The 23740-nt window shown below is 36.7% G+C and overlaps 1 protein-coding gene and 1 pseudogene across 6 annotated transcripts in view; one reads left to right on the top strand and one right to left on the bottom strand.

Moving 5' to 3' along the window:
- The window catches only part of LEPR (leptin receptor), a 99498-nt gene that overhangs the window by 12373 nt on the left and 63385 nt on the right, over window positions 1-23740 (top strand). For 5 of the 6 annotated variants that reach the window (XM_032303174.1, XM_032303173.1, XM_032303175.1 and 2 more), the window contains one exon: window positions 12452-12511. In XM_032303174.1, the coding sequence (XP_032159065.1) occupies window positions 12472-12511 (40 nt within the window). In that variant the 5' untranslated portion in view covers window positions 12452-12471. Of the gene's footprint in view, window positions 1-12435; window positions 12512-23740 lie in introns of all 6 variants that reach the window. The other variant, XM_032303172.1, reaches the window with a different exon arrangement.
- Window positions 923-1110, bottom strand: LOC116568297 (annotated as a pseudogene).

Raw genomic sequence — 23740 nt, 5'->3', positions numbered from 1 at the left:
ATGTTTTTGAATCAGTGTGTCAAGTTCTATAAAATTTGTTAGGAATTTAATGGAGCTTGTGTTGAGATTGTTTTGGGTCTATAAATAACTAAAAGGAAATTGATACCTTTAAATATTTGGTCCTAGACTCCATGACCAATTCCTGATATATTAGGTCTTCTTAGATATAAGAAACATAAGTGTTGTTTAATATTTTCCTTAGGAGTTCTTGAACAGCTTCTTATAAGATTTATCACAGGAATTGCATGTTTTAACATTTATTTTAAATAGTATCTTTTGAAAAATTCATCCTCTGTTGATACCATATAGAAATACACCTGACATTTGAACATATTTTCAAAATAATAGCTTTATTTGATTGTAATTCACATAACATTCATCTTTTTATGGTATAAAACTCACTGGTTTTTAGTACATTAACAAATTTATGAAATTTATGCAGCCATCACCACTATGTAATTTGAGAACAGTTTTATTACTCCTCAAAGAAACTCTGTACCCATTAGCATTCATTCCCCAATCCTCCTCCTCCTGTGTTCAAAACCACTGCTTTACTTTCTGTGTTTATGGATTTGCCTGTTCTGGATATTTCATATAAATAAAACCATGGGGTCTTTAGCAACCAAAATTTTCCTCTTAACAAGTTTTCAAGGTTAATCTGTGCTATAGCATGGATCTGTACCTCATTCTTTTTGTATAGCTAAACAATATTCCATTCTATGGGTATACTACTTTTTGGTTATTCATTCATCAGTTGATGGACATTTGGATAAGTTTCCACTTCTTGGCTATTATGTATAATGCTGCTACTAACATTTGTGTAGAAGTTTTTATGTGAATATATGTTTCTATCTTTTTTGGGTATATACCTATGAGTGGAATTGCTGAGACACATGGCAACTCGGTGTTTAACATTAAAAATCTGTCAAACTACATTCCAGAACAGCTTTCATCATTTTACATCCCCCCCAGCAATGTGAACCTTAAACCTACATTGCCAACATGCCAAGCTTAAAAAGATGTGATTCATGCAAGTATATAATTTTCAATTAGCAATAATCGTGCCTCGGATAAACCTCATTGGCTACGATACTGCCACTGCGCAAAGCTAAGTATATAATTTTCAAGTAAATTTTAATAAGTATTTATAGGAAGTATTAGACACAGCAATGCTGGATATGTAGTGAAAATTACTGTTCAATTCAAGTTCTTCATACTTGGGAGTTTAAAATCTTTTTCAGAATTGTGAACACTCAATATGTTTAAGGTGGACTGTGAGAAACTTTTGTGAATATTGATTCTCACTGAAGGAAAGTCAGCAAGTCATGTATTCAATAAAATTAATAGGTTAGGCTCTTCCCACTTACACAATTTTTGGGGAGCCCATAAAGTCTCCCCCAAAGTGAATATAGTCCAGTGCAGGAGAGTGTTTGCCTGGCCAGTGCAGTCTTTCAGGGATCTGCTTAGCTGGGCGAGAGCTATGGTCCTAGCAAGTACAGCATGGAGAACTCCTGAGGAGAGCCCAGAACTGTAGGGAGCTGCTGCCGGGGGGACGGGTGGATGATCTCCAAGAAGAGAGTCATGTATTTGAGTCACGTGAGAGTACTGTGAACTATCAAAAGAAAATTACTTAACTAGAGACTCTCTTAAGGGGCATTGTGATATTAATTTTAAAAGTGTTTGCCAGTTAGTGGGGGGAAATCCGGAAACAATATAGACTTACAAATGTGTATACAATATGGGTAAGATAGTGAATGAGAAAGAGAGGAAAAGAAGTTGGGGGCAGAGAGAAATGTTTTACTTCTGGGCCAGTAGTTTCTGTAAGGTTTGTGGGAACATGTACATGTTTTATCTGTTTGTACTAGAGTATAGCTAAAGATTTGAAACAGAGATTCTCAGGAGCTTTTATAATGGTATTATAATGGGCTTTAAGAGTGTGACCTCATGTTTAAGAACAGCTGCTATCAAATATTTGTTTTGTGAAGGCATAGGACAACTTAGTTTTCCTGAGAATCAAGATTTTCTCATTTTATTTTATCCAGCAGCTGTTCTTTGGGTGTCTAAACCTATGAAAATTGAGAAACAATGAACATGAGATAATCAAACAATTAGATTTCTGTATGCACCAACAAAATTTCTGAACCAAACTCGTTGGTGTTTAGGAGCTAAAGAGAAAATAAATTATAAACAGACATAGATAAACACACACTCTATCAACAGAGAGAGAAAACATAATGACACATGCATAAAAAACACCCAATAATTATAGCTGCTGTCATGTTATCAAGATGTTATCTCTTAGAATTATGACATACCATATTAGACCTACCCAGCAGGTAGCTGGTTATTTCTCTAGTTATCTGGGTTCTTTTGGCAACACTGCTAGTCATAGTTTTGATTTGAGGTAGAGAAGGTTTTTACACAGAACGAACAGGATGTAAAAAACGTTCTTTCTATAAAAAGCAGTCATCTGGGCAAATGGCTTCTTGGTCTTTGATTCAAAATCTGCTAATCAGTTTGCACGCTGGAGTTCTTACTGTCTTTTATTGATATTCTTTGGCTGATGTTTGTTTTTACTGACCATAGGTTCTGTGTGAATCTCCTTTGTAATACTGAAATACGCTTCCTATGCCTTCCATGGTATCTGTTACGATTTCCCCAAACTAGAAGTAATCTCTCTGATTTCTCCTAATTACCATCTTTCTAGGTAATTGTAATTCTGTAAATCTAGATATCATGAATTTTTAAGATATACTATCATTTTTGTACCTCCAAGAAAAAAAAGACTCTGCCTGTATAGCTATTTTACAATGCTTTCTCAACCTTTAGAATTTTTGTCTTATATCTACTGGAAGAGGTCTTTTAGAATTAGTAAATAAAGATTTTGTTTAAATCGTATCACTCTCGTAAGGAAGGTATAAATCAAAGAAATTGGTTAAGGAGTTCTTTTTCACATTCAGAATCTAGTTTTTTTTTTAATTACTTTTCATCTCAGTGCTGTTGATGTCAATATTTTTCCAAACACTAGCATGTCCTGGGTTATCAAGAATACTTGTGATATGGCACTTCATAAAAGAATGCTTCACTATTGTTTCTTAGATTTTCTACCAGCATGGTCCATTTTGCAAACTTTATGCTGGCTCTTTATATGTTCTTCCCATAAGACATCAACATAAGATTTTTAGACATTGCTCAGGGCTCCTTTTTCTTCCTCAAATGGTCTTTAAATAGTTTGTTGCCCGAATTATTGATGGGTTAAAATTGCCCAGTCTGTCATGAGGAAAGCGCCCCAGTTTGTCTGTATGCAATCAATGACAATTCAATCACAGCTGCTACTGGGCTATTGGTAATTGTGAGATAACATCGATTTTAACAAAGATCTTGATGTCAGAGATGTTAACATTTTGTGAACCTTAAAATGGAAGAAATACAGCAGTACTCTCTTTTTTTGTGTTTCTTGGAGTTCAACTAAAATATCACTTCTGTGAACCTTTCATTGGCCCCTAGGACTTTGTTAGTAGCTATTTTCTCTGAAATCTCATAGCCCTCTCTTTAGTTAAAAGGACTCAGTAATAATTTTACATGAAAATAATCCACGCACATGGTTACAAAAATCTACTGCAATTAAAAAAATCTCACCCCCTGCCCCATACCTTCTCCGTGCTGACCTTGGGAACAACTAACTTGAACCATTTCTGGTTTTGGTTCCTAGACCTGTGGCTTCCTCTGAAGGGCTGGGTAATGTGCTTATACTGACTTCTTTTCATTTATCAACCATAAACAGCGTCATAGAAGAGAATTTAGCTTACTAGTTTTGCCTTCTTTCTTTCTCTATTCCTGCATATAATTATACCAATTTCCTGAGCTTCTTAATTGGTTACATTTGTAATTCCCTCCACTATTTCTGTCCCATTCACTACAGGTAGTTCCTCTCGACTCCCTCCATCATCAGGTTGGGATATTTCATTCTTTGCCTTCCCATTCTCTCTCCTTATACAATCATACCGCCCAAGTTTTGAGAAGTGTATAGTGAGACTATTGTTAATATTCCACATTTAGTATTGCAATTAATTGAATCTTTCATTTTTGTCTACTGGTTGAACCAAAAAGTTGAAAAATCTATAAATAGCATTAATGTTATTATGACCATAAATATCATTCACTGCAGAATCAAGAAGTGTCATTTCATTTAATATGTATGACTCCTTAGCCACCCAAAGGAGAATATTCTCAGAATCAAGGTTAAGGGATTCTTCTGTCTTTCAAATGGATTCTTTAATTCTGCACTTGGTCAAAATTGTGCCATATATGCGGCACCTGGCTGGCTCAGTCCATAGAGCATGGGACCTTTGAGTTTGGGGTCTTGACTTCAACCCCATGTTGGGTATAGAGCCTACTTAAAAAAAACTATGCCATATTTTATTTTGGTTCATATTTAGATCAGGACTCTTCATAAAGCTTTTTTAAATTAACTTTATTTTTTCCTGTTGAGAGAAGGTAGGTGGGCCTTCTCCATTGTATCTTTAATTTTTTGGGTTTTTATCTAGTCTTCTTTATTTTTTTTTGGATCAATTTCATTCTTCTTTTTGTTGACCATGAACTCATATTCTTATTTGGTCTAGTGGCTTCAATTTTGAAATATGACTTCCTTTTTTCCCTTGTCCTATTCTGTGGGTTCTGTTTTTGTTTTGGGTTTTTGCTTTTGTCACATTTTTGCAGCTTCAGAATCATATTACCCATTGAGTTACCTCTATTCCTACCTCCCCTCTGGTTATTTCCTTTTGGGGTCAGCTGCTATGTGGACTGGTCATTCTCAAGCCTGTGGAGCCATCAGCTGGGTTGTAGTTTTGCTTTCCTGAATCCTGAATCCCTGAATCCCTCTTTGTTGGTTTACTTCTCATTTGGCTGGAATACCTTGTAAAATTCCTTCTGAGAAAGAGATTTATAGAATATAAATTTTCTAAGTCATTGTGTTATTGAAAATATATTTGCTTTGCTCTGATACTTGCTTGACTGGCTAATAGAATTTTCCACTGTAAATAATTTTCCATCAGTCATCACTGGATTATCTTCTAGAATTCATTGTTTTGGTATAAATCCTTTGCTTCCATTCTCTTTCTCATCCCTTTAGAGATTTTTTTTCTTCTCTGGAAATGTTTCCTGTCTTCCTTTCTTTGCTCTTCTGTAATTTCTTAGGGATATGTTTAGCAGTGGATATTTTTTCCGTTCTTACTCCTTGGACTTGGTACACTTTTCTTTTTCTTTTTTTTCCTTCAGTTTGAAAACTTGTGTCTCTTATCACCTCTGGAAAAGTTCTTCATTTTATTTCATTGATCATTTTCTCTTTATTCTCTTTTTCTGGAACTACTGCTGTTTGGATATAGATCATTTGGCCTTTTTCTTTAAGTATTTCTTTTTTCTTTTTACCTTTTGGAGAGGAATTAATTATGCAAAAGTGTTTTCTAACATTTCTGTTGAAAAATGTTTTTGCAACTGTGCATATGATTTTCTAAAGCTCTTTCTTTGATGATGATTCCTTTGTCAGAGCAATCTTTGAATTTATGGGTGCAGCGTCTTCTGAAAATGTCCTTGAAGATACTCATGAACATTTATGAAAACTATTTTTTCTACTCTGAGTTATCTATGTCTCCTTGTGGTAGGTTTTCTTTTTTTTTTTTTCCCCCTCTTTTTACAAAATTTTTTCATTATGCTGAAGTCTTCATGTCTTAGTTCATGTCTTCATTCAACATGGCTGTTAAGGGGAAAAATATGAAGAATGTGAATTGTGAGCATATGGGCAGTGTTTGTCAGCTGGTAGGCTTTATTCTAGGCACTTGAGTGGGGAGTTGCCTTTTATCAGAACATGTAAGTTCTTTACCATGTTCATGTCAAGTCTATACTGAAAGCCCAAGTTTTCCTCAAGTAACTTGTACTTTTTAATGCCTTTAATATATAGGAGTGTATGCAACAATTTTTAAATTCTTTTTGGCTATTTGACATCTTTGGATATTTTATCTATGTTTGGAGATTTCCCTACATTATAAATCCCTATTTTTTCAAGTTTCCTGGCTGCCTAAATGTAGACTGTGAACTAGGCTGCATCAGTGAGAGAGCTTCATGCCAAATCTTATATCAGAAATGTGGGATATGGAAGAATAGATGAGCTCAGAGGAACTCAGAGGTAGTAGTCTTTGAGGTTTCAGTCATAACATGTAATGTCTTAGCATGGTAGCAGGGTTATCTTTTCTAGAGAAATTTGTATGGGATTTTGGGTGAGATTCTTGACTGTGTGCTTTATTAGTCAAGTTCTCTGGCTCTCACTGAGGTTCTGTGAGGTACCCAATAATTTTACTATTTATTTTTCTATTTAAACTAGCCAGAGTTATTTCTCTTGATGTAAATCACTCCTCTGACAGTTAGAGGGAGTTAGATTTGGCTGCTGTGAATTGTTCATGAGGGGATAAAGAAAGTCAGATATTACATATACAGACTAAAACTCTCTCTCCTTTTGGCCCCATATCACTCTGCCCTTTATCATTTGGAGCTCCAGGGTTTTGCTAAGTAAATTTGTTTCTTCATTGATGACAGCTCCTTCCCCAAATATCCTGTGTGGTCACTTCCTTCATTCTACTTCATTGATCTTTGCTTCATCTTCCAGAAATTTGTTTAAATCTCTCTTTTGCTGCTGCTCCCTTCTCATTCTGTGTTCTATTGGTTAATAATGATTTATTTTACTGTAATACTAGAGACATCTCAGGAGTAAGAGAAGATCAGTTTATTTGTTTAGTTTGTTATCTTGAATGTGAAGTCCCATGGTACTTTACTCATATTGGTATTATGGAACTTTGATATATAAAAAAGTCAGAAAATAATGTTACTTATTAAAAATAACAAGTTAAAATTAATGATTTATTATTGATTTTTATATTTCTAGTTCTTCATATGGTAACATATTTTACCAAATATTTAGCTAATAATTAAATGAGTTAACTTACATAGAGATTTTTTTTTTAAGATTTTATTTATTTAACAGAGAGAAACCACAAGTAGATGGAGAGGCAGGCAGAGAGAGAGGGAAGCAGGCTCCCTGCTCAGCAGAGAGCCCGATGTGGGACTGATCCCAGGACACTGAGATCATGACCTGAGTCGAGGGCAGCGGCTTAACCCACTGAGCCACCCAGGCACCCTACATATAGATTTTTAAATTACTTTGTAAGTAAGATGCCTATTCTGACTCAACTTTGTTGAGTTTATGGTACCTACATCTCTGAATCACAGTTTATCCCTCTGTATTTTCAAGGAATTAATTTGCAATAAGATCACACAATTAGAGCCACATCAGGAATTAAAACACTTGAAATTAAGTTTTCAAAGCGACAAATGCTTATACCAAAATGATGAAAGGGTTTTTTTTTTTTAATTTTAAAATAATTTAAGTCTTTAACAGCTACTTGATGGGAAGGAATAGCATCACCAGTTTCTGCCCTAAATGAAGAAATAAAAGTAAACATACTTAAAATGACAGGGTTAGTAGAAATAAACCAGGCTATATTTATTTTGACATTTGAAGAAATAGGGTTTTTCATTTATATTTAGATAAAAATACTTAAATGGTGTTAAGTGAAAAATGGGCGCCTGTCTAGCAGAAAGTAAAAGCAAGAATTAGTGGCAGATGGTGCTCATTGAGTTTACTCATCAAGGCAACGGAATTGTCAGAATTGCTTTTCCTACTCATAAACTTTTCTACAAACCTAGAGACTTTGTGAGATCATTGGAGCAAGTTGTAAATAATTTCCTTTCTTCCACTCAAACACTAATTGAGACCATTCTCCTTTATATTTAAGTAGAATTTGATACATAAAGATACACAAAAAATCTTCTATGATAGAAGTTGAATTCTGATTTTCTTCTAAAAACCCATAATATTGTAATTTAGGAGAATATAGTTTTTTATTTCTCCTTTTGTTTGAAGTTTATAATAATAACTCCAGAGTCAGTGACATGTATAAAACTGGTGTTTTATGAAAATTGAATTACTCACCACAGATCTAGATGTTATGGGTGGGTCATTTAGATCAATCTATGAGTGCATCTTTGTATATTTTATGATTTCAAATAAATCACATTATTTATCTTAACTGTCAACATAGAATGACTATATTCCAGAGGGAACGCTAGGCAGTATTAACTCCTCATAGCTTGATGTCTATCAGTGGCTCAATTTATAGGAGCTATACTTACAGAGGACTGCAATTTATTTATCTAAATAAACTCTAAAGTGGGAAGCTTTAGATGAATTTAGATGAATTTCAGAGTTTGTTAGCCCCCTGAAATTATAGCCCTAATTTTGGGTGTATGTATCTCCTCCTGGCAGTTGGTACCTTGCTCTTACCAAATTCTCAACAATATCCGTATTTATTTATTTATTTTTTTTTGTTATTACAAATATACTTTATTTAAAATGCCTTTTAAAAAAAATAAATAAATATACTTTTATTTATTTTTTTAAAAGGCTTTATTTATTTGAGAGAGAGAGTGAGGGAGAGGGGCAAAAGGAGATGAAGAGAGAATCCCAAGCAGACTCTGCTGTGAAGCTCTATGTGGGGCTTGATCTCACAACCCTGAGATCATGATCTGAGTTGAAATCAAGAGTCTGATGCTTAACCAACTAAGCCACCCAGATGTCCCAACAAGATCCATACTTAAAAATGGTTAAGGGGAGACAAACCATAAGTGACTCTTAATCTCACAAAACAAACTGAGGGTTGCTGGGGGGAGGGGAGGATGGGAGAAGGGGGTGGGGTTATGGACATTGGGGAGGGTATGTGCTATGGTGAGTGCTGTGAAGTGTGTAAACCTGGCGATTCACAGACATGTACCCCTGGGGATAAAAATATATGTTTATAAAAAATAAAAAATTTAAAAAAAATGGTTAAGGGGGTGCTTGGCAACAATCAGTTTGTTCTCTGTATTTGAAAGTCTGATTCTGCTTTCTGTTTGTTTATTCATTTGTTTCGGGTTTTTTTAGGTTCCACATATGGGTGAAATCACATGGTATTTGTCTTTCTCAGTTTGACTTATTACACCTAATATCTATGTTGTCCATCCATGTTGTCAAGATCTCATCCTTTTTTATGGCTGTATAACTCTCTCTCTCTCTCTCTCTCTCTCTCTCTGTGTGTGTGTGTGTGTATCACATCTTTGTTATCCACATAATGCGTCTTTTGAAGATTGTTGTTATTTTCTTGGTAAGATGCCACCAGGCTATTTTGAAGAATATTCAAGAAAGAGTCATATCATGCCATTCCTTCATTCACTCATTCATTCAGTTAATATATAGCAAGCACCTAGTAGGTGAGAGGCAGCCTTCTATGGGTGAAGGATATAATGATGAAAAGGAAACAGTTAAAAAAAAAAAAAAAGTCTTGGTTTAGGGGAGTCTACATTCTAGTGGGGAGAGTTAGACAATAAGCAAGAAAAACAAGAAGTCATATTCACATTAGATAGTGTGAAGAAATCAGGAGAAAATTTAGCAGAACAGCAGGTATGGCATGTTTGGGTGGGGAAGGTGTTGAACTATTAGATGGGCTAGCAGGGAAGGCTCTGAGAAGGTGACTTGAACAAAGGAAGAGCAGTAGTTGATGAGAACAGAGGGGCATTCGAGATCCAGGACCTTGTAGTTCTATGTAGGACTGAGACTTGTACTCAGAATGAAAAGGCAAGTACTGTAGTATTTGGGGCAAGACAGACATGATCTAGACCACTCTGGCTACTGCCTTGAGAATAGACTGAACTGAGGCGTAAGGGCAGAGGAAGGGAGACAAGGTAGGAGGTGCTTCTGACTGTCGGGGAAGAGAGGGTGGTGGCTTAGAATAGGGTCTCGGCAGTGGAGGGGCTGAGGAACTGTTGAATTGGGAAGTTCCCATGAAACTCTGGTACGGTTAGGATGCTCATGAGGATGTTACCTGTTTTGAAGTTATTCAGGCAAAAATTTCTTTCTGTTCTTAGTGTTAGGATTATTTGAACATTTCCCCTAAGCTGTTGGTTTCATTTTAGTGTAAAAGCACTCTGAATATATGATTGAACAATTTGATCAGAAGAAAGCATAAAGGAAATTAATAGTTCATCTTTAAAAACTGAATTCAACTTAATGGCATTTTGTATATTACACTTACTTTGGTCATCTTACCATTAGTTTTTGCTTTGCTTGATTTTTTTTTCCTCGCAGCTTAAAAACTTCTGCCTTTTTTTTTTTTCGGTATTATTTGTGTTTCCGTAAACCTCTTTATATATTCCTTTCTGGTACAATGTAGGGTTGTATAAATATTTGTCTCATTGAGTCTATATAAGGGGACATATTTCACACTCTCTTCAAGGTTGCATCTATTCCCTTTTCATTGTTGTGCTTGTTTCTCTGTTATGTAAGAGTGAAACCTGCCTGCAAGAATTCAAACCGTAAGAATAATTTGTGTTTTGCATGGAACATTAAATAAAAGAATGCTTGTCTTATATAAGCAAGAACAACTGAGCTGTTTGGTCATTTGACTCGGAAGATCAGTTGAGTTAAAAGTGAGTCAAATCAATTGTTGGCCTGAATTATCTGCCACCAGTTGGTTCATTCAAAACACTTAGTCTAATGATACGTTGTATCTATGACACATCCTGATTATGAAACTTGCTTTTAGGTTTATTTTAAGAGATATTTTTTAAAAGTTTGAATTTAAATTCCAGTTAGTTAACAAACAGTGTAATAACTAGTTTCGGGTATAGAATGTAGTGGTACAATACTTCCATACCGTAGCCCGTGCTCATCGCAGCAAGTGCCCTCCTTAATCCCCATCAGTTATTTCATCCATCCCCCCAGCAACCTCCCCTTAGGAGAAAATTTTGTATCACAAACAGGTATCAAAAAATTCATATGAGGGGCGCCTGGGTGGCTCAGTGGGTTAAGCTGCTGCCTTCGGCTCAGGTCGTGATCTCAGGGTCCTGGGATTGAGCCCCACATTGGGCTCTCTGCTCAGCAGGGAGCCTGCTTCCCCCTTTCTCTCTCTGCCTGCCTCTCTGCCTACTTGTGATCTTTGTCTGTCAAATAAATAAATAAATAAAATCTTTTAAAAAAATTCATGTGATTAGATAATGAGGAGTCCAAAGACTGACCGAAAGGATGTTTAGTCCTAAAGACACATTGTGATATCTATGTATAAGGAATCAAACTTCTGATGAAAACTGAGAGGCTGAAAAACAAATTTATCAGACAGCAAAATGTTTATGCTCATCCCTTCTCTTCCTGAGCGTCATTAAGTCATGAACTAAACAAACGTGTTTTCCTGTTTATTCATCACATGGTGCCAATTTGCAGATGTGACTTATGAGACATGTTTCTCACTTTATATTTTATAATATTCTTTGTGGTAAAGCTGTGAGTTCCGTTTTAAAATAAAATCTCACAGAATCATGGGAAGCTCTGAAAGGGATTATAGAGCTCACCCATCAGGGGGATTTGTATATAAGGAACCTGAGGTCTAGAGTGTCGAAGTCCCAAGTCCTACAGCTGATTAGTTGGAGAGTCTAGATCAACATTCAAGACTCCTGACACCTAATTCAGAGCTTTTTACCTCAGATTAACTTTCTGTAGTGAGCTGAATCCCCAGTTTGAGGTAACAAAAAACACTGGAACAACAAAAATGTTTAGGCTTTCATTACGAATCAAAGCCCAATATATTAAAATTATGCTGCCAATCTAATTCATGATGTCCTAGTACAAATAATCTTATTCATGATGTATTTCAAAATGAGTAGACTTCATGGGAAAGCTTATCCCTTGAATTCAGCTTAGGATTTGGATATATTAAGCCCTCAACCTTTCCTTAGATTACTCTGATAACTCTCCAATGTGAGTATTACTGCATCTGCAAAAAAACACTAGGGGTTTCCACAAGTTTACAGGGTAATTTCCTCCTCTTTATTGGAAATAAATATACAGTCATTACCTATGCAATAACTGTTTGGCTTTGTCGTATTATAGTGAATGTAATGGCTTTAGAAAATAAGAGAAATTTAAGAGTTGAGTATGAAAAAAATTAATGTTTGATGGTGTACGTATTGAATCAACCTTATGAACACTTTTGTTTAGTTAAAAATTTGGTCTTACCCTATGATGCCTGGTTTGTTATGGCATAAAGGAACATTAAAAATTTTTTGAATAAACTATATGTGATATGTGGCTAATATTATATTTTAAGCATGTGCACGGGAATGAATCTATAATGTCTAGCTCTACTTTAATGTGAGACACTTCTCTAATATTGATGCACAGTATTTTAGAGGATTAAAAGTTAAAGACTTATTCATAATCCTTTTCCTTTTATATTTTCCCAGACAACTTGTAGAGATCGATGTCGGGTGTTTTTGTGTGTTGTATGTTATTTGTTTTAGATGTACTGTTTTTCAGGTCTACTTCTCTGAAGTAAGATGACTTGTCAAAAATTCTGTGTGGCTTTGTTACATTGGGGTAAGTAATCTGCTTTTTAAATCTCCACATATAAGAGATTTTGCCCTTAGAGATGCTGTTTCCTTTTTTTGGCTAGCACAATGTCCCCTGTCTGAGTTAGAAATTCTCATGCTCATGATTAAAAATACAAACCAAACCAAAGTGTAAGGGTGAAAATGAAAAAATCCTTACCAATCTCCTGGGCACAACCTGACGTGTAACTTTTCAGAACTGTAACACACAAATACACACAATTTGTATCTATGGTTGTGAAAATAGAATTGGTCTCTATCTATTGTTCTGTTATTATTTTTCTGTTTAATAGTTTTTCAGTTTATCATGACAACTTTTTTTTTTTTTTACTGAGTACTTACTGATATGCTTATTAATTTAATGGTTGCATAGCAATGAACCTATGACTATACCTTAAATTATTAATTTACTAGACCAATTCCCCATTGATAGACATTTCTTTATCTGTTATAAATAATGCTGCATTGAAATCCATGCATATATCTTTGTATATTTGGGAGAATATTCCTGTTGATTAATTATTAAAGAGGAATTTCTATGTTAAATAGTATGCACATTTAAAAGTTTGGTAGGTACTGTGAAATCTTCTCCACAAATCCTTGAACCATTTGCAGTACCAACACAAATACGTGAATCCTATCCCATGGTATTTCTGTCAAAGATGTATATTATCGTTCTCTACCTTTTTGCCCTATCAAATACGGAAAACATGACATCTCATTTCAGTTTTATTTACTCAATTATTTGTGAGGTTGAGAACTGTTTATAGGCCATTTATATTTCTTATGCAAGTTTCTAAATCATGTACTTTGGCCATTTTGTTGCTGGATTTTATCTTCGTACATTTTCAGAATTTCTAAAATACCACTGATATTCAGCACTGTATTAGTTAGTGTTCTCCAGAGAAAGAGAGCCAGGAGGATTTATAGAGCAAGATAAAGAGATTTATTATAAAGGCCTGGCTCACAAGATGGTGGAGCTTGGAAAGTCCCATGACCATTGGTTGGTCAGCTGGAGAGCCAGGGGAACTGATGGGATATGTTCCACTCTGGATACTGGCAGGCTTGAGGCCCAAGAAGAGCTGATGATCAGTTTGAGTCCAAAGGAAGGAAAAGACTGAAGTCAGTCAGGCAGCTAGATTTCCCTCTACCTCAGCCTTTTTGTTTTATTCAAGTTTCCAACTGATCCATAAGGCCCATCCATGTTTCCATGGTAGGGAGGGCAATCTGCTTTTCTCATTTTACTGATTCAAATGTTCAGTTCATCCACAACATCCTCACAGACACTCCCAAAATTTTTGACCAAATGACTGAGCACCCGGTAGCCCTAGACAAGTTGACACATTACCTTAATCATCACAAGCCCTTAACCATTTATTATGTTTTGCAGATTTTTTCTTCCTGCCCACTGTTTGCTACTTTGTTTTCTTTTATAATAAGGAAAATTTATTTATGCACACTAACATCCTTATACATGTATAGAAACATGATATGGTGACACTTGAATGTTTTAATTTAGTAAATGTAGCATTATTAGGTTATAAATGTATAATATCAGATGTTAGTGAAAACTAATTCTCTGTACCAAGGAGCAATTTACTTGGTGATAATATGTAAAATATATCGCTATGACACAAAATAATGGATTTATTCTTAAGTGGAAGGAAGATGCCATTTTATTTATTTTATTTTTATTTATTTATTTATTTATTTTCTTTTTTTTTTATTTTATTTATTTTTATTTCCAGCATAACAGTATTCATTATTTTTGCACCACACCCCGTGCTCCATGCAATCCGTGCCCTCTATAATACCCACCACCTGGTACCCCAACCTCCCACCCACCGTCCCTTCAAAACCCTCAGATTGTTTTTCAGAGTCCATAGTCTCTCATGGTTCACCTCCCCTTCCAATTTCCCCCAACTCCCTTCTCCACTCTAAGTCCCCATGTCCTCCATGCTATTTGTTATGCTCCACAAATAAGTGAAACCATATGATAGTTGACTCTCTCTGCTTGACTTATTTCACTCAGCATAATCTCTTCCAGTCCCGTCCATGTTGCTACAAAAGTTGGGTATTCATCCTTTCTGATGGAGGCATAATACTCTATCCCCAGGGGTACAGGTCTGTGAATCACCAGGTTTACACACTTCACAGCACTCACCAAAGCACATACCCTCCCCAATGTCCATAATCCCACCCCCTTCTCCCAAACCCCCTCCCCCCAGCAACCCTCAGTTTGTTTTGTGAGATTAAAAGTCACTTATGGTTGTCTCCCTCCCAATCCCATCTTGTTTCATTGATTCTTCTCCTACCCACTTAAGCCCCCATGTTGCATCACCACTTCCTCATATCAGGGAGATCATATGATAGTTGTCTTTCTCTGCTTGACTTATTTCGCTAAGCATGATACGCTCTAGTTCCATCCATGTTGTCGCAAATGGCAAGATTTCATTTCTTTTGATGGCTGCATAGTATTCCATTGTGTATATATACCACATCTTCTTGATCCATTCATCTGTTGATGGACATCTAGGTTCTTTCCATAGTTTGGCTATTGTGGACATTGCTGCTATAAACATTCGGGTGCATGTGCCCCTTTGGATCACTACGTTTGTATCCTTAGGGTAAATACCCAATAGTGCAATTGCTGGGTCATAGGGCAGTTCTATTTTCAACATTTTGAGGAACCTCCATGCTGTTTTCCAGAGTGGCTGCACCAGCTTGCATTCCCACCAACAGTGTAGGAGGGTTCCCCTTTCTCCGCATCCTCGCCAGCATCTGTCATTTCCTGACTTGTTTATTTTAGCCATTCTGACTGGTGTGAGGTGATATCTCATTGTGGTTTTGATTTGTATTTCCCTGATGCCGAGTGATATGGAGCACTTTTTCATGTGTCTGTTGGCCATCTGGATGTCTTCTTTGCAGAAATGTCTGTTCATGTCCTCTGCCCATTTCTTGATTGGATTATTTGTTCTTTGGGTGTTGAGTTTGCTAAGTTCTTTATAGATTCTGGACACTAGTCCTTTATCTGATATGTCGTTTGCAAATATCTTCTCCCATTCTGTCAGTTGTCTTTTGATTTTGTTAACTGTTTCCTTTGCTGTGCAAAAGCTTTTGATCTTGATGAAATCCCAATAGTTCATTTTTGCCCTTGCTTCCCTTGCCTTTTGCGTTGTTCCTAGGAAGATGTTGCTGCGGTTGAGGTCAAAGAGGTTGCTGCCCGTGTTCTCCTCAAGGATTTTGATGGATTCCTTTCGCACATTGAGGTCCTTCATCCATTTTGAGTCTATTTTTGTGTGTGGTGTAAGGAAATGGTCCAATTTCATTTTTCTGCATGTGGCTGTCCAATTTTCCCAGCACCATTTATTGAAGAGGCTGTCTTTTTGCCATTGGACATTCTTTCCTGCTTTGTCGAAGATTAGTTGACCATAGTGTTGAGGGTCTATTTCTGGGCTCTCTATTCTGTTCCATTGATCTATGTGTCTGTTTTTGTGCCAGTACCATGCTGTCTTGATGACGACAGCTTTGTAATAGAGCTTGAAGTCCGGAATTGTGATGCCACCAACGTTGGCTTTCTTTTTCAATATCCCTTTGGCTATTCGAGGTCTTTTCTGGTTCCATATAAATTTTAGCATTATTTGTTCCATTTCTTTGAAAAAGATGGATGGTACTTTGATAGGAATTGCATAAATGTGTAGATTGCTTTAGGTAGCATAGACATTTTCACAATATTTATTCTTCCAATCCAGGAGCATGGAACATTTTTCCATTTCTTTGTGTCTTCCTCAATTTCTTTCATGAGTACTTTATAGTTTTCTGAGTATAGGTTCTGTGTCTCTTTGGTTAGGTTTATTCCTAGGTATCTTATGGTTTTGGGTGCAATTGTAAACGGGATTGACTCCTTAATTTCTCTTTCTTCTGTCTTGCTGTTGGTGTAGAGAAATGCAACTGATTTCTGTGCATTGATTTTATATCCTGAGACTTTACTGAATTCCTGTATAAGTTCTAGCAGTTTTGGAGTGGAGTCTTTTGGGTTTTCCACATATAGTATCATATCATCTGCGAAGAGTGATAATTTGACTTCTTCTTTGCCGATTTGGATGCCTTTAATTTCCTTTTGTTGTCTGATTGCTGAGGCTAGGACCTCTAGTACTATGTTGAATAGCAGTGGTGATAATGGACATCCCTGCCGTGTTCCTGACCTTAGCGGAAAAGCTTTCAGGTTTTCTCCATTGAGAATGATATTTGCGGTGGGTTTTTCATAGATGGCTTTGATGATATTGAGGTATGTGCCCTCTATCCCTACACTTTGAAGAGTTTTGATCAGGAAGGGATGCTGTACTTTATCAAATGCTTTTTCAGCATCTATTGAGAGTATCATATGGTTCTTGTTCTTTCTTTTATTGATGTGTTGTATCACATTGACTGATTTGCGGATGTTGAACCAACCTTGCAGCCCTGGAATAAATCCCACTTGGTCGTGGTGAATAATCTTTTTAATGTACTGTTGAATCCTATTGGCTAGTATTTTGTTGAGTATTTTCGCATCTGTGTTCATCAAGGATATCGGTCTATAGCTCTCTTTTTTGGTGGGATCCTTGTCTGGTTTTAGGATCAAGGTGATGCTGGCCTCATAAAATGAGTTTGGAAGTTTTCCTTCCATTTCTATTTTTTGGAACAGTTTCAGGAGAATAGGAATTAGTTCTTCTTTAAATGTTTGGTAGAATTCCCCCGGGAAGCCGTCTGGCCCTGGGCTTTTGTTTGTTTGGAGATTTTTAATGACTGTTTCAATCTCCTTACTGGTTATGGGTCTGTTCAGGCTTTCTATTTCTTCCTGGTTCAGTTGTGGTAGTTTATATGTTTCTAGGAATGCATCCATTTCTTCCAGATTGTCAAATTTATTGGCGTAGAGTTGCTCATAGTATGTTCTTATAATAGTTTGTATTTCTTTGGTGTTAGTTGTGATCTCTCCTCTTTCATTCATGATTTTATTTATTTGGGTCCTTTCTCTTTTCTTTTTGATGAGTCGGGCCAGGGGTTTATCAATTTTATTAATTCTTTCAAAGAACCAGCTCCTAGTTTTGTTGATTTGTTCTATTGTTTTTTTGGTTTCTATTTCATTGATTTCTGCTCTGATCTTTATGATTTCTCTTCTCCTGCTGGGCTTAGGGTTTCTTTCTTGTTCTTTCTCCAGCTCCTTTAAGTGTAGGGTTAGGTTGTGTACCTGAGACCTTTCTTGTTTCTTGAGAAAGGCTTGTACCGCTATATATTTTCCTCTCAGGACTGCCTTTGTTGTGTCCCACAGATTTTGAACCGTTGTATTTTCATTATCATTTGTTTCCATGATTTTTTTCAATTCTTCTTTAATTTCCCGGTTGACCCATTCATTCTTTAGAAGGATGCTGTTTAGTCTCCATGTATTTGGGTTCTTTCCAAACTTCCTTTTGTGGTTGAGTTCTAGCTTTAGAGCATTGTGGTCTGAAAATATGCAGGGAATGATCCCAATCTTTTGATACCGGTTGAGTCCTGATTTAGGACCGAGGATGTGATCTATTCTGGAGAATGTTCCATGTGCACTAGAGAAGAATGTGTATTCTGTTGCTTTGGGATGAAATATTCTGAATATATCTGTGATGTCCATCTGGTCCAGTGTGTCGTTTAAGGCCTTTATTTCCTTGCTGATCTTTTGCTTGGATGATCTGTCCATTTCAGTGAGGGGAGTGTTAAAGTCCCCTACTATTATTGTATTATTGTTGATGTGTTTCTTTGATTTTGTTATTAATTGGTTTATATAGTTGGCTGCTCCCACGTTGGGGGCATAGATATTTAAAATTGTTAAATCTTCTTGTTGGACAGACCCTTTGAGTATGATATAGTGTCCTTCCTCATCTCTTATTATAGTCTTTGGCTTAAAATCTAATTGATCTGATATAAGGATTGCCACTCCTGCTTTCTTCTGATGTCCATTAGCATGGTAAATTCTTTTCCACCCCCTCACTTTAAATCTGGAGGTGTCTTCGGGCTTAAAATGAGTTTCTTGGAGGCAACATATAGATGGGTTTTGTTTTATCCATTCTGATACCCTGTGTCTTTTGACAGGGGCATTTAGCCCATTAACATTCAGGGTAACTATTGAGAGATATGAATTTAGTGCCATTGTATTGCCTGTAAGTTGACTGTTACTGTATATGGTCTCTGTTACTTTCTGATCTACCACTTGTAGGCTCTCTCTTTGCTTAGAGGACCCCTTTCAATATTTCCTGTAGAGCTGGTTTGGTATTTGCAAATTCTTTCAGTTTTTGTTTGTCCTGGAAGCTTTTAACCTCTCCTTCTATTTTCAATGATAGCCTAGCTGGATATAGTATTCTTGGCTGCATGTTTTTCTTGTTTAGTGCTCTGAAAATATCATGCCAGCTCTTTCTGGCCTGCCAGGTCTCTGTGGATAAGTCAGCTGCCAATCTAATATTTTTACCATTGTATGTTACAGACTTCTTTTCCCGGGCTGCTTTCAGGATTTTCTCTTTGTCACTGAGACTTGTAAATTTTACTATTAGGTGACGGGGTGTGGGCCTATTCCTATTGATTTTGAGGGGCGTTCTCTGAACCTCCTGAATTTTGATGCTCGTTCCCTTTGCCATATTGGGGAAATTCTCCCCAATAATTCTCTCCAGTATACCTTCTGCTCCCCTCTCTCTTTCTTCTTCTTCTGGAATCCCAATTATTCTAATATTGTTTCGTCTTATGGTGTCACTTATCTCTCGAATTCTCCCCTCATGGTCCAGTAGCTGTTTGTCCCTCTTTTGCTCAGCTTCTTTATTCTCTGTCATTTGGTCTTCTATATCACTAATTCTTTCTTCTGCCTCATTTATCCTAGCAGTGAGAGCCTCCATTTTTGATTGCACTTCATTAATAGCTTTTTTGATTTCAACTTGGTTAGATTTTAGTTCTTTTATTTCTCCAGAAAGGGCTTTTATATCTCTCGAGAGGGTTTCTCTAATATCTTCCATGCCTTTTTCAAGCCCGGCTAGAACCTTGAGAATTGTCATTCTGAACTCTAGATCTGACATATTACCAATGTCTGTATTGATTAGGTCCCTAGCCTTCGGTACTGCCTCTTGTTCTTTTTTTTGTGTTGAATTTTTCCGTCTTGTCATTTTGTCCAGATAAGAGTATATGAAGGGACAAGTAAAATACTAAAAGGGTGGCAACAACCCCAGGAAAAAATGCTTTAACCAAATTAGAAGAGATCCAAAATCGTGAGGGGGGAGAAAGGGGATAAAAAGAGGTTCATAACGTAATACAGAAAAAAAAACAAAAAAGAAAGAAAAAAAAAAAGAAAAAATAAATTAAAAGAATTAAAAAAAAAAAGGAAAACACCTGAGAAAAATGTAAAAATGAAAAAATATATATATTAGATAAACTAGTAAAAAATCGTTAAAAAAGAAAAAGGTAACAGTTAAAAAAAAAAAAAATTTACCCGAAGGCAAGAAAAGAAAAAAACAAAAAAATGAAAAAGAAAAAAATTGAATTAACTGCAAGACTAAAAAAAAAATCACAGGGAAAAAGCCATGAGTTCCGTGCTTGGCTTTCTCCTCCTCTGGAATTCTGCTGCTCTCCTTGGTATTGAAACCGCACTCCTTGGTAGGTGAACTTGGTCTTGGCTGGATTTCTTGTTGATCTTCTGGGGGAGGGGCCTGTTGTAGTGATTCTCAAGTGTCTTTGCCCCAGGCGGAATTACACCGCCCTTACCCGGGGCCGGGGTGAGTAATCCGCTCGGGTTTGCTTTCAGGAGCTTTTGTTCCCTGAGCGCTTTCCGTAGAGTTCCGGAGGATGGGAATACAAATGGCGGCCTCCTGGTCTCCGGCCCGGAGGAGCCGAGAGCCCAGGGCCGCACTCCTCAGTGCGCCCTCAGAGAACAGCGCCCAGTTACTCCCGTCTGCCTGACCTCCGGCCGCGCTCCGAGCTCTCCGAGCCTGCGACCAGTTCAAGGTAACACCGAGCTGTGAGCTTACTGTCGGCTCTGTCTCTGTAGCCGGCTTTCCCGTTCCAATACCCGCAAGGTCTGCAACACTCAGACACCCCTGATCCTTCTGTGACCCTGCGGGACCTGAGGCCACGCTGAACCCGCGTGGGCTTCGCCCCGGTTTAGCCTCTGGAGCGATGTCCCTCAGCGGAACAGACTTTTAAAAGTCCTGATTTTGTGCGCCGTTGCTCCGCCGCTTGCCGGGAGCCGGCCCCTCCCCCCGGGGTCTATCTTCCCGTGGCTTTGGATTCACTTCTCCGCCGGTCCTACCTTTCAGAAAGTGGTTGTTTTTCTGTTTCCAGAATTGCTGTTCTTCTTCTCTTCGATCTGCCGATGGATTTTCGGGTGTTTGCAATCTTTAGATAAGCTATCTAGCTGATCTCCGGCTAGCTGAAGCAGTCTCAGCCTGCTAATTCTCCGCCATCTTGACTCCTCCTCCTGGAAGATGCCATTTTAAATGCTATTTTACATTATAACTCCAGTAGACAATGACAAGTGTAATGTTATAAGGGGATATTGTCAAGTGATGATGTTTATGTTGAACATTTCCGTCTTGAATATCACCAGAAGAAGACTTAAATGTATACTAGTCTTCCTTCTATCCACTGCAGGAGTATCCTCAAGTAGTGAAAGCTCACAGATAATTTTTTAATGTCAGGATTTTAACTATTATAAATCATAGTAAGCTTCTGTTTGAAATTAGTCACCCATTGCCAATGACTTTTTAAAAAATTTTATTTATTTATTTGAGAGAGAGAGAGAGAAAGAAGATGAGTGGGAAAAGCAGACTCTCCGCTGAGCACCAAGCCCAAGGCCTGAGTCCGTCCCAGAAGCTGGATCATGACTTAAGCAGAAAGCAGGCACTAAGCAAATGGGCCACCCAGGCACCTGCCCCACCAATGACTTTTGAACATAGTCAGACTTGTTTCTTACTGCATTCTAGAGATATTTTGAAAAAAAAAAAAAAAAAACCCAGAAAACTCAAATCATCTAATTTAGGCTGCGTTCCAAGTTTTTTAAAACTAAATTCAGGTTGGGGCACCTGGGTGCCTCAGTCATTTAAGCATCTGCCTTCAGCTCAGGTCATGATCCCAGAATCATGGGATCAAACCTTGCATCAGACTCTTTGCTGAGCAAGGAACCTGCTTCTCTCTCTCCGTCTACTGCTTCTCATGCTTGTGCTCTTTGTCTGTCAAGTAAATAAATAAAATCTTTTAAAAAATTAAAGTCAAGCTTTTTTAAAAACAAAACCTATTTTAGCTGGAAACCATATTGGGAGCTTGTCCAGCTGTCCACCTGTGTGTTCTAAGCATCTCCTTGGCTAATCCAATCTGAAGGTGCTCTTCTAAGCTTCTCTCCAAGTTTTCTTTATGCATACTGTTTTTTCTTCTTATAGCCATTTATAGATTTATAGAAAATACCCAAAATAATTCCACTGTTAACAGATTTCAGAAAACCTATACTACAAGGGACTATCAAAAAGTAACAACATACTCATTCTCTCCCCAATGAAAGAATTTACTAATTTTTATTAGGCTCCGTTCAATGTGTTTCACATAGGCTTTCCAAAAGGTTTGTTGTTTGGTGAAGTTTTTTGAATCAGGAGAGTTCTTGGGATGTTGTTACCATGATAACATATGCCTTCAGATGCAAATTCTGGATTCCTGGCTGTTTAGGGCTCATCTGGAGGGAAAGAAATATTATTTGCAAAAGAAGCGTGTAAAATAGAACCATTTTTTAATTAAACTGATTCACTAGTTGCTATGTCTATGACGTTTATTATTACATTTTAAATTTCAAATACTTCTTTGAGGATTTTAGACTCAGTTCAGCCAACTGAATATACCATGTGCAGCTAGAAAATGTGCTTTCAGTTAATACCAACAAATATTCATAGTTTTGTAAAAGCAAAGAAATAACCTGTTTTTATTGACATGTGCTAGTTTCAGAAACATGTTAGAAAGATGAAGTCCAAAGGAACACAGTTGTAATGAGGAGTCACTTTTGGTGATGTTATGATACCTAATTGTTATCAGTGTGGGCAAAATGGTAGTCATGTTGGTCATGTTTGCTTTAATTTTTGCATCTGATACCTTTTTATGTTAGTTCACTTTTATGGAAAAGTTTAGAGATCTAACTTTAACAGTCATTACCTATATATTATTTAGGTATTTTTACATATATTACTATAATAATTTAAAGCTTTTTTCGGTGAACTGGTTTTTTAAAAAATTGTAATTTTCTCACATTTTACATTTACCCTAATTCTTCAAAATTCTCATTCCATGCAAATCCATGCAAAATTCTCAGAATTCTCATTCTGCATTGGTTTATATGTGAAGCAACACAGCCGTTGAATTATATGAGTAACTTGTAAAAGAAAGAATTATTGAGAATTAATTATTTTATTTTCAAACAATTACTGATTAAAAAAACAAGTACCACTCTTCAGAATTTTTTGGATATGAGATTATATAATTATTCTTAATTTTTATATATCTAAAAAGTGAGAATTGTCTTTAACCAGCAATGGAATTTTCCTGTCTTTGTGCATTGATTCTTGGAGAGTGCATTAAAGACATGTCTTAGACAATGTCAGATATCTAAGGATATCTGACATTGTCTGGGGTAGATTCAAGAGATTATCCAGCTGTTCTGATGCTGAAGACAAACTCTTCTAAAAACACTCATAGTGCTAACATTTTGGTATTAAAACAACACTTTGATATTTGTTTATATAATTGCACATTGAGATATTTCCCACTTATACTGGAAGCTCATTAGAAAAAAATTTTTTTAAGTGCTCAACATCACTTGGCATCAGGGAAACACAAATCAAAACCACAGGGAGATACCACCTCATACCAATCAGGATGGCTAAAGTCAGGAAGCAACAGGTGTTGGCCAGGATGTGGAGAAAGGGGGACCCTCTTACATTGTTAGTGGGAATGCAAGCTGGTGCAGCCACTCTGGAAAGCATTATGGAGTTTCCTTAAAAAGTTGAAAATAGAACTACCCTATGACCCAGCAATTGCGCTACTGAGTATTTACCCCAAAGATACAAATGTAGTGATCCGAAGGGGCACATGCACCCAAATGTTTATAGCAGCCTAGATGTCCATCAGTAGATGAATGGATAAAGAAGATGTGGTATCTACATACAATGGAATATCAGCCATCAAAAAACACAAA

The sequence above is a fragment of the Mustela erminea genome, chromosome 10 (genome assembly GCF_009829155.1).
Source record: "Mustela erminea isolate mMusErm1 chromosome 10, mMusErm1.Pri, whole genome shotgun sequence".
Classification (NCBI taxonomy): domain Eukaryota; kingdom Metazoa; phylum Chordata; class Mammalia; order Carnivora; family Mustelidae; genus Mustela; species Mustela erminea.
This window is presented reverse-complemented; position numbering and strand designations above follow the sequence as displayed.